General features: G+C 38.1%; 1 protein-coding gene across 1 annotated transcript in view; it reads right to left on the reverse strand.

The window, feature by feature from the left end:
- CORIN (corin, serine peptidase) overlaps positions 1-17,015 on the reverse strand; it is a 260,935-nt gene that overhangs the window by 204,753 nt on the left and 39,167 nt on the right. Inside the window, 1 exon segment of the mRNA XM_079920067.1 lies at positions 6,613-6,813. Within this exon segment, the coding sequence (XP_079776193.1) occupies positions 6,613-6,813 (201 nt within the window).

The following is a 17,015-nucleotide window of genomic DNA, read 5'->3' on the forward strand; positions in this document are numbered from 1 at the left end:
AGAGGAATGATGTCATTCACACATATAAGCACAGATTCCCCCTCCAAACCGCACAATAATCTGCAGTCAGTAATGTAGAGAGGTGGGTACATGAATCTGAGAACAGCATAACTGACTTAAGAAGAATATAATTAAGACATTCAGGATTCCACTCTGGACAGGATTAGAAAATGTCAGGGAAAAAGGAGAAGGGACTTTATCTGATTTCAGATGTCTAATTAGAGCCCCTCTCCCCATATTCCATCCTTGGATAGTTTCCTGATAAATAGTAACCCAAGTAAAACTTCAGGACTTGCTCTGATCCTCTTAGCTTCGTATTCTCGCAGAACTCACTTACAAGCTAATAGAAATACTGTGTTAAAAGCAGAAAACTAGGAAGAAAGAATAATCTTAAGGTTTCTGATTGGTATACAAGCTTTCTACAGGCAGCAAATTCGGAGTATGTGTTCAGGGCATTTTGGTACCGAGTTATCAGTGCTAATAAATCACTGCTATTTAGACAGTTTCACTGTCAATCCAAGTCATTTTATCTTCAGGGACTGTATAATTCATTGAGGAAAAAAAATAAATACAAGGTGAAGAATTGTTAGAAGAGTGATTGAAATAAATTATGGTATAATGAGAGTATGGAAGGCTATTTAATCACTGTAATAATGAATTAGAGCTAAATCATTGTCTTAGAGATATTTACATGAAGTGTCCTTGAGTGAGAAAAACATTATGTAGAAAACTGTACGTAATAAATGTGATCTCATTTTTTGAAAAACAAAAACACCTCTATGTGTATGTCATTCTGTATACAAGTTTGTGTACATATGTTTATATATAATTTATGAGCATGGAGAAAACTGTGAAATCATACACACCAGGTTGTTAAGATGGGCTAACTGTGGGCAGAAATAAGGTAATATGATGCAAAAGGAAGAAGAATTGAAGTGATTTATGCAAAAAAAAGGAGATAAAGTCTTCCGTTTTAAAATAATATATATAATATGATCATATTTATTCATTACAGAAAGAAGAAAAACCAATTCCCAATGTTGGAGGAAATGAAAAAGAAGCAGTAGAGTAGATAAGGAAGGTAAAACTGATCGAGGGGTAGGAAATACTTCCAGAATGGCACGGTAAGACCCTCCAAAACTCTGTTCCTCCATAGAAATAGTAAAAACACTGGGAAAAAAATATCAAAATCAGATTTTTCAGAACTTTGGAATTTAACCAAAGGCTTGCAGCAGAGGAACATTTGTTCAAGAAAAATGGCTGAATCACAGTGAGAACTATGAGCTTTGTAGCGTTTTTTGTTTTCATTTTTGTTTTTTATTGGCTGCGTTGGGTCTTCGTTGCTGCGCGCGAGCTTTCTCTAGTTGTGGTGAGCGGGGGCTACTCTTCGTTGCGGTGCGCGGGCTTCTCATTGCTGTGGCTTCTCTTGTTGCGGAGCACAGGCTCTAGGCACGCGGGCTTCAGTAGCTGTGGCACACGGGCTCAGCAGCTGTGGCTCGCGGGCTCTAGAGCGAAGGCTCAGTAGTTGTGGCGCACGGGGCTTAGCTGCTCCACAGCATGTGGGATCTTCCTGGACCAGGGATAGAACCCGTGTTCCCTGCATTGGCAGGCAGATTCTTAACCACTGCGCCAGCAGGGAAGTCCCACTTTGTAACATTTTAACTTGCCATAGTCCCATCACCCTCTCCTCAGTTCTACAGGAGCCTTGAAAACCAATGAGCTTGCAACCATGGTATCTATAAAAACCAGCAACCTAGGGGGAAGAATGGGTCTGAAGCTCCCCAAAAAGCCACCCCCAGAGAATTATCACCATTCAACTTGTCTAGAAGCTCCCCGGAAAGGATCCATTCTCAGTACTTGTCTTTACTTGATCTCAGAGCTTTCTCTTTGATCTCAGAGCTTTTCTATCCCCAGGGTACGTGTGGAAAACAATCTGTGGCGATTGTTTAACATCACAGTTACCTGAGGCAAGGATACCTGTTGTAAATAAGAGGCTGACCAAAACACTTAAGAGGAAGAACTAGGGAATGAGATGTCTGAAGAGGCCTTTGAAAAGCTCTGACATATTCCCTGGGATACTAGAAGGCCAGGGCTGTGCCTATATCCAAGAAAAATAGGAAAAGCCAGTCACAAAAGCCACACATTTATTGTATGATGCCCTTTAGATGAAATGTTCAGAACAGGCAAATCTATAGAGACTGAAAGTAGATTAGTTTTGGACACAGGCTGAGGGAGAGGGGAAATGAGGAATAATGGATACAGCATTTCTTTTTGCAGTGATGAAAATGTTCTAAAATTAGATAGTGGTGATAGTTGCACAACTCTGTGAATACATTTTAAAAATACTGAATTATATGTATTAGAGATCAAATTTAATGGTACGTGGATTACACCTCAAAAAGCTTTCTGTAAGTGAATGAGAGGTATGATGTGTTTTCATCTGATATAGAAGGTTTAGGAGCTGGTCATCAAAGAGCACAATGAGAGAACAAAACACTTTATGCTTCAGCACATTAGCCCACTCTCATGTCACTTTAATTCCTGATTAGAGTTTCTAGGCTATTTTATTTTGTGCCATATTATTTTTAACCCAAAAGCTCTTGGTTGGTCAAAGAGTTTTTCCCTCTCCTTAAAATTCAATTTATGCTTAAATATTTATAAAATATATAAGAAGAAAAGATGAAAATAAAAATCTAAACACAGAATGCAACCTAGGAAAATCCCTTGCTGAGATACAGCATGAAAGCTAGCTATGGGCCTTTTTCCTTTCCATATTACAATTGGTTTTCAAAATGTAACTAATGAAACTCCACATGTAACAGATGTCACATAAAGCCTATTTCACATTTACAAAGCTCTGCCACACAGTGTAACCTAGGAGGCATCTGGCTAAAACTTTACAAACTGCAGTATTCTGTGCTTTGGCATGATATTAAGGACCTCCAAAAGGAAGCGTCTTAAGGAAAGGCTATTTCCTGGTACTTTTTGCCAGGAGTTCTCCCCTTCGTTTTCTACCCAGGATATTGAGAAGGACAGAATGTCTCGCCACTGTAGTTTTGGACTAGAGTGGACTCAAAAAGCTTTTACATATGCCAGAAATTTAGAATGACACTTTAATTAGAGAATAATATTTTTTTAAAAAAGGAATAAAAGTAAATTCTCTGCTAGGTGTTAGTAGAGAAATAAGCATTAAATTATACTTTAAGTAAAATTGGTTAAATAAATATCAAGTGAGAAGTGTGATTTGGCATCACCAATAAAAAAGAGGTCGGATATTAAATTTTTGAAATGACTGTAGTTCATTTATTTATTCATTCAACAAATATTTTGTTGAGCACTGGCTATAAAGCAGTAAACAAAATACATTACTCTCCTGGAGCTTAAAATTTGCTCAGAAATGCTCCTGCTACTGAAAAGAAAGCAATGAAATTAAATAAGGAAGCATGAAATACTTGAAAGAACGCTGGTCTAGGAGTCCCAAGACCTGAATCCCAACTCCATGGCTACCAATTAGTAAATAAGTGACACCGGATACATCAACTTAATTTCCCTAAGCCTCAATTTCAAACCTTGAAAAACGGTCTGTATACCTGTCCTGCATACCTTGTCAGCTAATTATAAGGGCCACAGAGAGATAAACAACAAGGTCTTACTGTGTAGCACAGGGAACTATATTCAATATCCTGTGATAAACCATAATGGAAAAGAATATGAAAAAGAATATATATATATGTATAACTGAATCACTTTGCTGTACAGAAGAAATTAACACTGCACTGTAAATCAACTATACTTCAATAAAATTTAAAAAATAATAATAAGGACCACAAAGAAAATATTCAAACTTGCCCTGAAAACTATCAAAAGCTCTATACTCACAGACTAGCAGTATTACTTAAGTGTATGAAAAACTATCCAATCCCTAACAATAAATAATTTTAGTTATTATAGACAGTCTATTGAGGGTCTGTGTGGTGAGACAGTAAAGCCCAAGGCTAACTGTCAAGTACATTAACAAGACAGAATGACACATTTTCAAAGGTTTTGACCTTTCTACATTTAATCATTCTAATTTCACCTGGGTTTCCTTTACATGTCAAATTACGTTCATATTCTCAAGCAATGTTCCACCCATAGGAAGAGAAAATGAGTCAAACAGACTCCCATCAAACTTCCAAACTGAGCAGCAAGGACCATATGTTTCTTTACTCTTCAGGGTATGTGTTTGTCACCTCTATTTGAATCTTAACAAATGACAGAACTTTCAAAATAGAGACAAATCCACCTTGTAAAAGAAAATAACAATTGCTATAATTGCAACCACATTAATTGGACTGAGTTTTTGCTTAAATTACTTCTGCCCTTTTGTTGAAAAATACTGCCCTAAGAATAATGAAGTGCTTGTTATAAAGCAGAAACTAACACACCATTGTAAAGCAATTATACTCCAATAAAGATGTAAAAAAAAGAAAGAATAATGAAGTGCTTAAGACATGACTGAAATATTAAAAACTTCAAAATTAAACTCTTGAGGAAAACAAATTTTACTTAGCATAATTTGGGTTTGTAGTATTACCGTCAGGTAATGAATATGAATCCGTATAAATCGCTGGTGAACTCTTAAGCATAAGAAACAGATAATATCTATCAGTGCTCCATGAAACAACGGAAGCCAAACATTCTGACTCTTTGGGGCTAGAGAGAGAGAATAATCCTGCGTTTCTTCAGATACTAGCAAACATACTATGATAGCTTAAGAGTAAGCCTAATCCTTCCCTTCCTGGCTCAGAATGAAAATAAATATTCTGTCCTAGACCTAAGATGTGATTTCCCTTTGGAGGTTTTCAGGAAGGAGGGAGCAACAAACAAGAAAGTGATCAGGGATGAATGGGTTTTGGGTAATTTTCAATCACATAACCTTGTTTTAGGAAGTAGAAAGTAAGACTCAAGACAACTGCAGAGAAAGCTCTTAACAGTGACTGTGCTCTGATTATGATTTATCAGCACTGACTAGGTAACTTTCCACACTAATCCACTCCCACTAGCATTCTGGAAGGTTAGTAACTTTACTAAAAAAATTGGAGGGGTATTGAGGGATAGAGTCACATTCCGGAGCATATCATATGTTGCCATCTAACTGGACCCATCTCCACCCTTTCTGTCTTCTCTCTCTCTCTGCAAGCACTTTTTCTGGAATAACTGACAAATATCTCCATGTGTCCTCAAATAGAAGTTTTGGCCATGCCATTTTCCTCAAGGTGTGTTTATTTGTCAGTCACCAACAAGTAAAATAAATTGCATAGCCAATAAAACCAGGAAATGAGAAAGAACACACAGACACCTCAAAAGCAAATGAAGGGATAGCTCCTGTCAAATCCCTTGGCATTCGATTATAGAACTGCGTGCCTGGTCTTCTCACTTCTCGCTGTAAGCATCTCACTGCAAACATTTTCACCACATAACTAATTGACTGTAAGGCAATTTTGCAATGAAAGTAAACCACCTGGTTGACAGTTTGGTTTCAACGGGTTGAAATGTGTTATCATTTCTTCCAGTTAGAGACGTTATTGATGGCTTTATTGAGCTGACAGAAGACGATTTGCTTTGTGTTGGTTTCTTATCTTGAAACACTGCACTGGAGGAGAAAGAGGCTGAGGGCCCCAGAGGTGCAGAGCTGAACCTACATTTCCCATAGAACTTTGGAAAGTCTATCAACGGACATGTGACAGTACGCGAGGAACAAACACCAGTGGAGAAGGCTTTCAGAGTGCAATACAGAACTCAGTTACAAATATGCATCCTAGTATTTGGAAACTGATACCTCTCTTAACAAAGGAACAAATTTTAGCAAAAAAGATAAAGTGCAATGCTGAACGAGGAGACAAATCAACAAGCAAAAAAAAGTGTATAAAAATACTATAAACAGAAGACTTGAAAGACAAGGTACAACTCACAAAATAAACTCAGTTATTTGTGCAGTGTCACCATGAATCTACACACATTTTAAACATATTCAAAAATTTTGTATTTAGCAATGTCTTTTTAATTGTTATTCATTTCCCACATTTCATTATGTCTTTTTAAATGTCCCTCTTTCATTTTATATCTTTCATGGTAAAATTGCCTTACAACCAATTAATTATGAGGCAGAAATGCTTACAGCAAAGATGTCTAAGGCAAAGATGCTTACAGCGAAATTACCTCGAAGAACCACAGAATTAGGATACCTGCCACAAGGCACCAATAACAAAATAAGTAACTTAGTTTACTTATTAATTTAACCATCTCAAAATAAGTAACTTAAAACTTAAAAAACAGAACCACCGTAAAATCAACACTGTCATACTGGGGCAAGCAGCATAAAATTTTATGTCTCAGAAACACTGAATGGCATTGGTACCTTTTTATTTCTTACTCCAGTCCCTATCTGGATGGCTGAGCTGAGGGCATTTCATGTTTAGTAACAGGGCACATGCTTGCTAGGTAAGGGAGCAGAGCTTTCCCTGTGTGACCAGTAAGTGATTGTGATTAAGAGCATCAGCACACTTAAAAAGCTACCTGTGGGTTCCACAGACATTAAAGGGCCCAGCTATTTAGTACCTTCAGACTTACTTGTGCTCCTGTGATTTTGGTCCCCTGGGAGAGAAGCCTCCATAGTCCAGGCTGGAATGTGTTGGGTGGGATTGGCAGTAGATGTCCCGGTGCTCTCGTTATGAGTTGTACTTGGAAGAATAACATCATACACATGGACTTCACCATCAGTGACCAAAGGTTCACTCCCATTTGATTTAAAATAGGCTTTTTTTAATGTTCCTGAAAGACCAAACAAAGATATTTTAAAACATTACTAGAAGTATTTATTTTACTTTATTTTATTTTAATTTTACTTTTTTTTTAATTAATAAATTTATTTATTTATTTTTGGCTGAGTTGGGTCTTCGTTTCTGTGTGAGGGCTTTCTCTGAGGCAAGCGGGGTCCACTCTTCATCGCGGTGTGCGGGCCTCTCTTGTTGCGGAGCACAGGCTCCAGACGTGCAGGCTCAGTAGTTGTGGCTCGCGGGCCCAGTTGCTCCGTGGCATGTGGGATCTTCCCGGACCAGGGCTCGAACCCGTGTCCCCTGCATTGGCAGGCGGATTCTCAACCACTGCACCACCAGTGAAGCCCCTTATTTTATTTTTATTTATTATTTTTGGCTGCACTGCGTGGCTTGCAGGATCTTAGTTTCCCCAACCAGGGATCAAACCCGTAACCCCTGTAGTAAGGATGTGGAGTCCTAACCACTGGACTGCTAGAGAATTGTCTAGAAATATTTATTTTAAAAAACGTATTAGGGAAACTCTAGAGCTGCCTTCCCAGGCAAACGCAAAGAGAAAATGATGGCCAGCAAGACCACCCACTTCTCGAGACAACCAGTAGTTTCTCTTCTGTCGTAGATCACATAACCCTGTGAGGTGGCTATTGCTTCTCAGGAGCTAAAGGTTTAGAAATTGAGTCTCCCATCCAAGTTTCCTAGTGCCCAAAGAATTTAGGGCAATTCTACCTCACCTGGGACTCACCACAAATAAAATGTGGCAAATCTTACAGTGTTTCCTTCCTGCTTTCTCAGTGTCTCAATTTCACACATCATTTTAGGCTCCTCAGTACCCAGGACACAAGCTCTCCCTATCTTTCTACCTTCCACAAAGGACAACAGTGCCAGCTTACCTGCGGCCTTCTATTTCTCCACACTTGGCACTAAATTTCAGTGAACTACACACAACAGATAATAAAAATAATAGGGCTCAAATATTTCCCAACACTCGTAGAAACCCCCCCCCAAAAAGTAAAACTCCAATTCCAGCAAAACTAAAAGAAGAAACTATATTATCTTCATCTTCGACCAGAAGCTATAAATTTGATTATAAGAAATAGGCATTAAGCTAAGACTATCAACTGGTCACTTTCTCAAGGTATTTATTCATGGACAAAATAAAGAGTCCAACCTAAGACTATTGGGAATCCCCTAGCTTTAGCTTTAGGCAGAAAATCTGAAAACTTTGAAAGAGATCATGTATTTTTAACTCAGTCAAAATAGACAACAGAGTGTTTCCAGAATATAGCACTCTGGTTGAGTATGCCACTAAAATAAATGAATGTGATATTGATCCATTATAGAAATACCCAAGGGAGACTTTTTTTTCCTAAAAGCATTTACAGTGAATGCTCTACTTGGCTCTCACTTTTCCAAACAGCCCATGGACCATTAAAAAAAAAAAAGAAATATAAATAAAATGTTTAATATCAGTCCACAGAAAAAATTTCTCTCCATGTGCTTGACACTTGGAAAACATTAACTACAGATCAAAATAGAAAAGCAGCTGTTTTCTAGCTAACTAAGGTCAACAGGATTCTAAGTAAAAAGGTGGAGTGTAGAAGCTATATCATGACCACGTGGTGCAGGTAACACACTGCCCAAACTGTGCGAGTATGAATACATATTAAATGCAGTAGGTGAAATGAAAGATTTCATTTAACTGTTTATGATTTTCAAAATGATTTAGAATTGATCCTAGATCAAGATAAATGTATGCGATAGATTTGTTCTCTATATAATGTGTATTTTATTCATACAGAAAAATTTACTAATTAGATATAATTTTATTTTTCACTTATTAGTTGCTCTCTTCTTTGCTAATTTTGGCGTAGAGATTTTGCACATAACGTGTTATTTCCACTAACATGGCTATAATGAATGTATAAGACCCATAAAATCAATTGACTTATCACACTGACCCTATAAGTCAGCATCCAGCTCTATCAACACACTTTGAGCAAATGCCAACTCCTCAGTTATATCCCTGTGTAATTCACTTAAAGGGAGTTCCTTATCGTATGAAATATTTCAACAGTTGTTCTTAACATTTTGTTTGTAATGACTAGCCTTATTAATAATCTTTCCTTTAACTTTTTCACCTAACCATAGGGGTGAAAGTGCTAATAATATTTGTTTACTCCAAAATATTCTTTAAACACCAACTTTTTCAGAAAACACTGCCTTGAAAAACAACTTCCTTAAAAAAAAAAAAGCAGTTTCCTTGCTCTTAAACTCTCCATATCAAAGCAAGTTGGCAGAATAGAAAGATGACACATGATATACGGTAGTTGCTGCAGCTAATGTCCCTAAACTATATTTTTGAGAGAATGACAAAGACGACAAGCCTAAAGGACCTGTCTTTAAAAGCCTAAACTGACTAGACCATTTGTTTTCAAGTATCTCTGGAAACTAACCAACTCTCAGCTCACAGTTGGTCCTCTATTACGCATTCTTTAAAAGCACAAAAGACAGAATTCAGTAAGACTAAATACTGTTAAGCTACATCACGATGAGCTACAAAAATGCTGAGAGATATCAGCCCAAAGTAGAGTGTTCATTCTTTCAGTGTTGCCCCATCCTTTTCCACATTCCTATTTTGACAGTGCTGTGGTTAAAAGTACAGACTCTACAGCCTGACCACCTGGGTTTAAATCCCATCACTACTTACTAGCCCTGAAACTTTGGGCAAACTCTCAACTGCCATAAAATAAGGAAAATCAAAGTACCTCCCCTTATTGGGCCGGCCATTAGGATCAAATTAGTCAATACATACATAAACACTTGGAACAGTTCCTGGCATACAGTAAGTTCTCAATAACTGTTAGTCATCACTACGCAGTAATAGTAATGAAAGTAAAATTGTCTTCCTTAGGGCTACTAAGGTACTTTTATATTTTATTTTTATTTTCGGCTGCACTAGGTCTTCGTTGCTGCGCATGGGCTTTCTCTAGTTGCGGTGAGCGGGAGGCTACTCTTTGTTTCAACGCGCGGGCTTCTCACTGCGGGGGCTTCTCTTGTTGCGGAGCACGGGCTCTAGAGCGCAGGCTCAGTAGTTGTGGTACACAGGCTTATTTGTTCCGCAGCATGCGGGATCTTCCCGGACCAGGGCTCGAACCCGTATCCTCTGCATCGGCAGGCAGATTCTTAACCACTGCGCCACCAGGGAAGTCCTAAGGTACTTTTAAATAAATGCCAATTTCCTTTTACTCTAAGTGCATCCCAGCATAATAAAATGGCTAAGGTAATTTTCAAAAGTGAATCACTTAACCCACTTTTGGAGTAAAATAACTGTGACTCTTTCATGCTAAGTTATTAATAGAAGGCCACATTACCTCAAGGCTGTATGGCTCAAAAGTGTTTCAGCTATAACACAGCTCTATTTAACAATGTTTAAGAAACAGTCTGCATTTCCAACAATAATAGTCAAGTATTACTGATCATCTACAATGAGTGGATTGAGCACTGTGGCAGCAAAATAATGCTCCCCCCAGAGATGTCCACATCCCGAGTCCCAGAACCTGTGAATAGGTTACTTTACATACCTTACATGGCAAAAGGGATGTTGCAGATGTAAGTTAGGGAATCTGAGATGGGGAAATTATCCTGGATTATTCAGGTGAGCCCACGGTAGTCATGGAATCCTTGTAAGCAGAAGAGGGAGGTGAGAGAGTGTGTGTCAGAGCTATGCAGTGTGAGAAAGACTCAATGGGCCATTGCTCATTTTGAAGATGGCAAGGGGCCACAAGCCAAGGAACGCAGGAAGCCTCTAGAAGCTGGAAAAGGCAGAAAACAGACTGGCCCCTAGAGCCTCCAGAAGGAATACAGTACTACCGACACCTTAATTTTAGCCCAGTGAGACCAATTTTGGACTTCTGACCTCCATAACTCTAAGGTACTATATTTGTGTTATTTTAAGCTACCAAGTTGTTACAGCAGCAATAGGAAACTAACACAGGCACCTTACTAAGTATCCTTACTATGGGCATTTATTGAGTTAGCCTTCCAACAATCCCATGAAACAGATGCTATAATTAACTCTTCTTTATGAAGTCTCAGAGGGAAGGAAACCAAAGCTTACGGAAGTTATTTAACTTTATCCAAGAATTGAGTTGGGACATGCCACATACCCATACACACACACCCACACACCCTTCTCATTTTGGACAAGGTATACAAGTTAAAAAAATCAACCGTCATCTGCATGTTAAAAAATTTTATTTTCCTATGATATGAGTTTGAAATTAATTCCTTATCTTTATATCTCTAGCCATGTGGTAACATTTACTTTGCATTTTCTATGTGCCAGGAACTATGTATTTACTCTCTGCTGAAAGTAAATTACAAAATTTAGTAAGAGTTTCTTATCATCGAGATGTTTATAGATTAGTTGGCGGAGACAGGCATGTAGCCTAAAACTACAGACCATGATACAAATGCTTTGAGAATGATAGGCATAGGACAATCCGGTGACAATAATTAGAGAAGTTGTCATTCCATTTGAGAAAGTCAGGAAAGGTATCTTAGGGAAGAAGATCCTCCATGTGAATCTTAAAAGATGATTAGGGATTTTCTAGGTTTGAGCCTAGAGAATTTGTGGGGAAGAGGGAGTGGTAGTAATAGGGAACAGAGAACTTTCTAGATAGAGCAAAGGGGAAAGTATGCAAAAGCTGACTAGCAGGTAGTTAAACATGGCTGGCACACAGGGGACTGGCAAGAGAAAAGGTTTGAAAGGAAGTAGAAACCAGACTGGGAAGGGTATTCCTGTCATAGGTTTGGAGTTTATCTTGTTGTGATAGAGAAATTTTGCAGAGTCTTAAATGGGGTAGAATGTTATAATGATCACTCTGGCAACAGGGTGATGCTTGAAAGGGGCTAAGTCTAGCAGACAGTTAGAAGGCTATTGCAAGAGTCCAAGTGAGAAAAGAAGGACTGAGTCAAGGCAAAAGCAGTGAGAACAAAGGGAACATTTGGGAGAGAGCTTTCAGAGGCAAAATTGTAAGAACATAATGGAAAGAGTCAGAGGTCCCTTCAAGGTTTCCGGTTTGAATTACTGGGTAAATGAAGATATTTACCAAGATGAGGTGGTTGCGTTAGTGTTATTCATCAAATATTTTCAATTCTCTCCCATTCTACTAGGGCACATGCTGGGGTTACATTCTTCTGCCTCATTCTGTCGCTTGATATCTTTGATGTTGGTCAAAGGGTACGAACTTCCAATTATAAGATGAGTAAGTTCTGGGGATCTAATGTACGGCATTGTGATTATAATTAGTGATGCTGCATTTATATACTTTTTTTAAAAGTATAAAAAAAGTATAGAAGTTACTCCAGGGCTCTCTTTCTTTCTTTCTGGCACAATAACCACAAAGGTTCAAGATGATGGCTGGTCCATCAATTTAGTCCTTTAATGACCTGAATAAGCATAGCCCTCCCTGCCATCCTGCAGAGCACATGTTGCAAATGAGAAACTGACCTTCGTTGTTGTTAAGCCACTAATATATTAGAATTATTTGTGTTACACAGCATAGCATAGCCTGCCCTGACTGATACAATAGATAATAGAGAATGAAAAATAAAAGTTGTAGAGGCTTCCTTTTGTTACTGTAATTATTATAAATACATTGAGTAAAAAATGCTATGAAACATTCAAGGGGAAAAAAGTCTAAATCCGGGGCAATCTAAACATTTCCTCCAGAAGGCCTTGCCAGACTTCCCCACAAATGTGCATCTTCTTTGTGTTCCCAGAGCACACTCTGCATATACCACATACACACTCAAGTGAAACTGTCTGTTTTCTTGTCTGCCTCCTCGAAGGTCGGAAGGTACATTATGCATGCCTGAATCTCAAGCACCCAGCAGAATGCTTGGCACCAGTGAAGGTCTCAATAAATACTTGTTGAATGAATGAATGATGAAGGAAGTCATGGGAGAAGATGATATTGTCTAGAGACGTATGGGTGCAAAGTGAGAAGAGAGCTTAGGACAGACACCCCCAAATTTACTGGATAGGTAGAGAAAGATGAGCTTATGGAGACAGAGAAAGAGCCGCCAGAAATAGAAGGAAAATTAGAAATGATAATATCAGGCAAAGCAGAAGAGCATTTCGAGAAGAAGGGAGTAGTCAAGACTGAGCAAGATGATATCTGGGCGTCACATCTGAGTGGAAGAAAGCATTGTTGGCACCAGAAATGAGCATGCTCATTGTGACCAGATGTAAACAAACACAGAGAGAAAGCACAGGCTCTCCGTTTCAAACTCTTGTTCAAACACACATCAGTTCCAAATTCTGCACATTCAAAAGAAGGACATTGGGGGCCTCAGAACAGACTTAGTAGTAGGAAAAGAAGACGAAGAGGAAAAGGTCAGATTGCAGTGGGTTAAGGACTGGATGAAGCATAGAAATCACCTGCGGATCTCATTAGAAGGCAAATTGGCAGGTCTGGAATGGGGCCCAAGATTCCAGATTCTGCGTTTCACACAAACTCCCAAGTGATGCTGATGCTGTATCCACGGACTACACTTTGAGTGCAAGGCTTTAGACTGCTCTTTCCAAAACTTTAGACATAATGCATAACCTCAGGCCTGAGGAATTAACGAAAAAATATCTTGCAGAGCACATGTTGCAAATGAGAAACTGACCTTCGTTGTTGTGAAGCCACTAATATATTAGAATTATTTGTGTTACACAGCATAGCATAGCCTGCCCTGACTGATACAATAGATAATAGAGAATGAAAAATAAAAGTTGTAGAAGGCCTAAGGAAGGCCTCAGGCCTAAGGAATTAACGAAAAAAAACTCTATGTTTTTGCATCTGCTCAGAAGACCAGCATTATTAAAGGAATTTGGAGAATTAAATAAGGAACGTGGAGTCAGGTCATAAAAGAGCATGGAAAATCTTAAGGTTTTGGTGAAAAGAAATCAGGATCTGGGAGGTTTTCCATTTTAAAATGATATTCAAAACACAACACTATAAGTTAGGAAGTTAAGATTCTTATCATTCCAAATTCTTGTAAAAGCCACAAGCTGCTAAGAAATTCGGTAAGAGAAAAACTATATTTAAGTTCAATGATCTCCAGCTCATCTAGCATTTTTGAAGAGTAAAGTCACTTTTATAGAGGAATATTTCTCTTGAGTTCAAGAAAAACAAACTATTTTACCATATTTCCTATACTCCCCACCACTATAATTTCTTTCTTCTTCAATGCGTGACAAAAAGAAAAAATTAATAGGTCCCACACAGACTTTACATAGAATTAAGAAAACTAGGAATAGTAACCTTAGGCCATTCTTAAGCTTAAGGCTAAAACAAAATTTATTTTAGATGTGGATGAGTGGACGAGACTTTGAAACCAAGTCTTCAACAACTGGGGAGAAAAAAGTTAAGAACATTCTAATGAGATGTGGGGGGACCATACCTTTGATGAAATGAAACTGAGATGAATAACAGTTTGCAAAAATCAGTGCAGACGTCTGGAGCCTGTGCTCCGCAACAAGAGAGGCCGCGAGAGTGAGAGGCCCGCGCACCACGATGAAGAGTGGCCCCCGCTCACCGCAGCTAGAGAAAGCCCTCGCACAGAAACGAAGACCCAACACAGCCAAAAATAAATAAATAAATAAATTTAAATCATATGGGCTTCTAAGAAGACCTCTGCTTAAAAAAAAAAAAAAAATCAGTGCAGACCATACTCCAAAGCACATTTATAAGATACTTGAAATAACTTTCTATTTTTTCCGCTGCCACATTCTCTACCCACGTCAACCCTTTCTCTAGACAGGTGTCAAAAAAACCTTTTAACATCCCCAACCAGCTCAATCACGCCACTCCCCCACTCCAAAATTCTCATGGTGAAGGTCATGGTTAAAGCACCACCCCCTCAGGGAAGGCTTCCCAGACCACGTTCAGACCCTGTCAGACCTTGTCTCAAAGAAACTCTCTTCCTGCATAGGAGTTACCTCTGTGGTAACTAATCAACTGTGTGGTCATTTTTAGGTGTCCCTCCTTCACTGAACTAGGAAGCCCATGAGGATAGGCTGATTCAGGGCTGTGCCCAAGTCCCATAGGATACTGCCTCAAATTTCACAGGCATTCAATAAAGGAATAAACAGTATCAAATTATATCTACTATTTTATGTCTGTTCGATGTTGCTCAACATGTCAACATAATTTTACTTTAAGTGTTGCATATATAATGTTTCTATATTATTTATAAACAATTTAAGGCAGATATCAGTCCAAGGTCTGATCAAGTATTCCATGGTACTAGCTGACTCTTGCAGTCCTGTGATGGAAGCACAACATGTGATGGAAGAATTAAACTGCTAGTTTAGCTCTTATAAGAGAGGAATGAGTCTCTGAAAGTGGCTCTCAGGCCTGAGCCTAACAGTCAAGTGAAACTTGGCATCACACTGCAAACCCAACAGTCGGTCAACTTTACTTCTTCCTAGCTACTTTATTAGCAATTAAACTATACTATGGCAATGGCTTGGTTGTAGGGTTATGGGGTTATAAATTATGGGATTACTATGATGATGGGTCATAGTTCACAGATTTTAGTTCTTACAGATAGAGTTAAAATGAGATAAGGACATTTTTGGTTAATTTTTGAGTGTAAGAGAACTATTTATTAATAAGTTATCTAATATTAGTAATAATATTCATAAGCAAAAACCAATTTTTTACTCTCATAATGAATGTTGTCACCTATAAAAACACTTTCACAATATGATACCATTATATGCAGAATCTAAAAAAATGATACAAAAGAACTTATTTACAAAGCAGAAACAGACTCACAGACTTAGAGAACAAACTTACGGTTACCGGGGGTGAAGGGATAGATTGGGAATTTGGGATTGACATGTACACGCTGCTATATTTAAAATGGATAACCAACAGGACTTCCCTGTGGTCCAGTGGATAAGACTTCACGTTTCCACTGCAGGGCGTGCGGGTTCGATCCGTGGTCGGGAAACTAAGATCCCACGTGCCACGCGGCATAGCCAAAAAAAAAAAAAAAAAAAGATAACCAACAAGGACCTATGTATAGCACAGGGAATTCTGCTCAATACTCGTATTAACTTAAATGGAAAAGGAATTTGAAAAAGAATAGAATGTATATGTATAACTGAATTACTTTGCTATACACCTGAAACTAACATGTTATTAATCAACTATACTCCAATAGAAAATAAAAAATTTTTTAAAACTAAAATAAATAAATAAAAACACTTTCACAGATATTTCATTTTACTTCCATAACAATTCTCTGAAATGAATAAGAATTATATTCCCCATCTTACAGAGAAGGTAAAGCATGTGACCAAAAGTCACCCATCTAGTAAATGGAAGAGTAAGATGCTAAACCCAGACCTCCTAGCGTTGAGCTTTAAATTCTTTCTTCTAGGTCACATGGCCCTTCAGTATTAGACTATAACTGAAAAATAAAAACCCAGGTATAATACTGTACCTTTCTTACTCTTCATTTTTCTCTTCAATTTCCTTCAAATACCTGAATCTTCATTTTAGAGTCCAAACTAAACTAAATTAAACTAAACGAAACCTTTGTAGCTCCAGCTTCAGTTTAAGGGGTTGAGGAGAGAAACGATTTGCTATTGCTCCTTTCTACAGCCTGCTGCTGAAATAATTATTCAGAAAGTCCAACTCTCTTATCTTCAGAAATCTCTGCCATCTTGACTTTACGCATGCCAGAAGCCCAAAGAGACAAAATTAGAAACGCGTAGTGCATCTGTGTTTATTAGCATAAGGTTTTATGATCTCTTCCTAATCAATAAACTTCTATTATCTCTTTGCCTTTTGAAGCTAGAGCTCCTGTTATGTGGCATTCCAACATCCCTTAGCAACCCTTACAGACCCAGAAATAACTACAAAACTTTGAAAGAGCACGGATTTTAAGCGCAAACCAAACAGAACATTCTTAAAAGCAAGCAGAATCTAACGAGGTTTTTTAAACAAAGGTATAAAATGATTTTATCGCTCATTAAAACAACAAACATCTCAGTTATAAAACAGGAAATGTTTATTTGGGCAGATATTACTTAATATATCTATATCAAATCATCTGGTGCAGAACCTATGAAAAGAATGCTTTTGAAGACTGTCTGGAAAACACCCACTTTCTAAAGGTTACCTACATATAAGC

This window comes from Stenella coeruleoalba (assembly GCF_951394435.1).
Source record: "Stenella coeruleoalba genome assembly, chromosome: 4".
NCBI classification, from domain to species: Eukaryota; Metazoa; Chordata; class Mammalia; order Artiodactyla; family Delphinidae; genus Stenella; species Stenella coeruleoalba.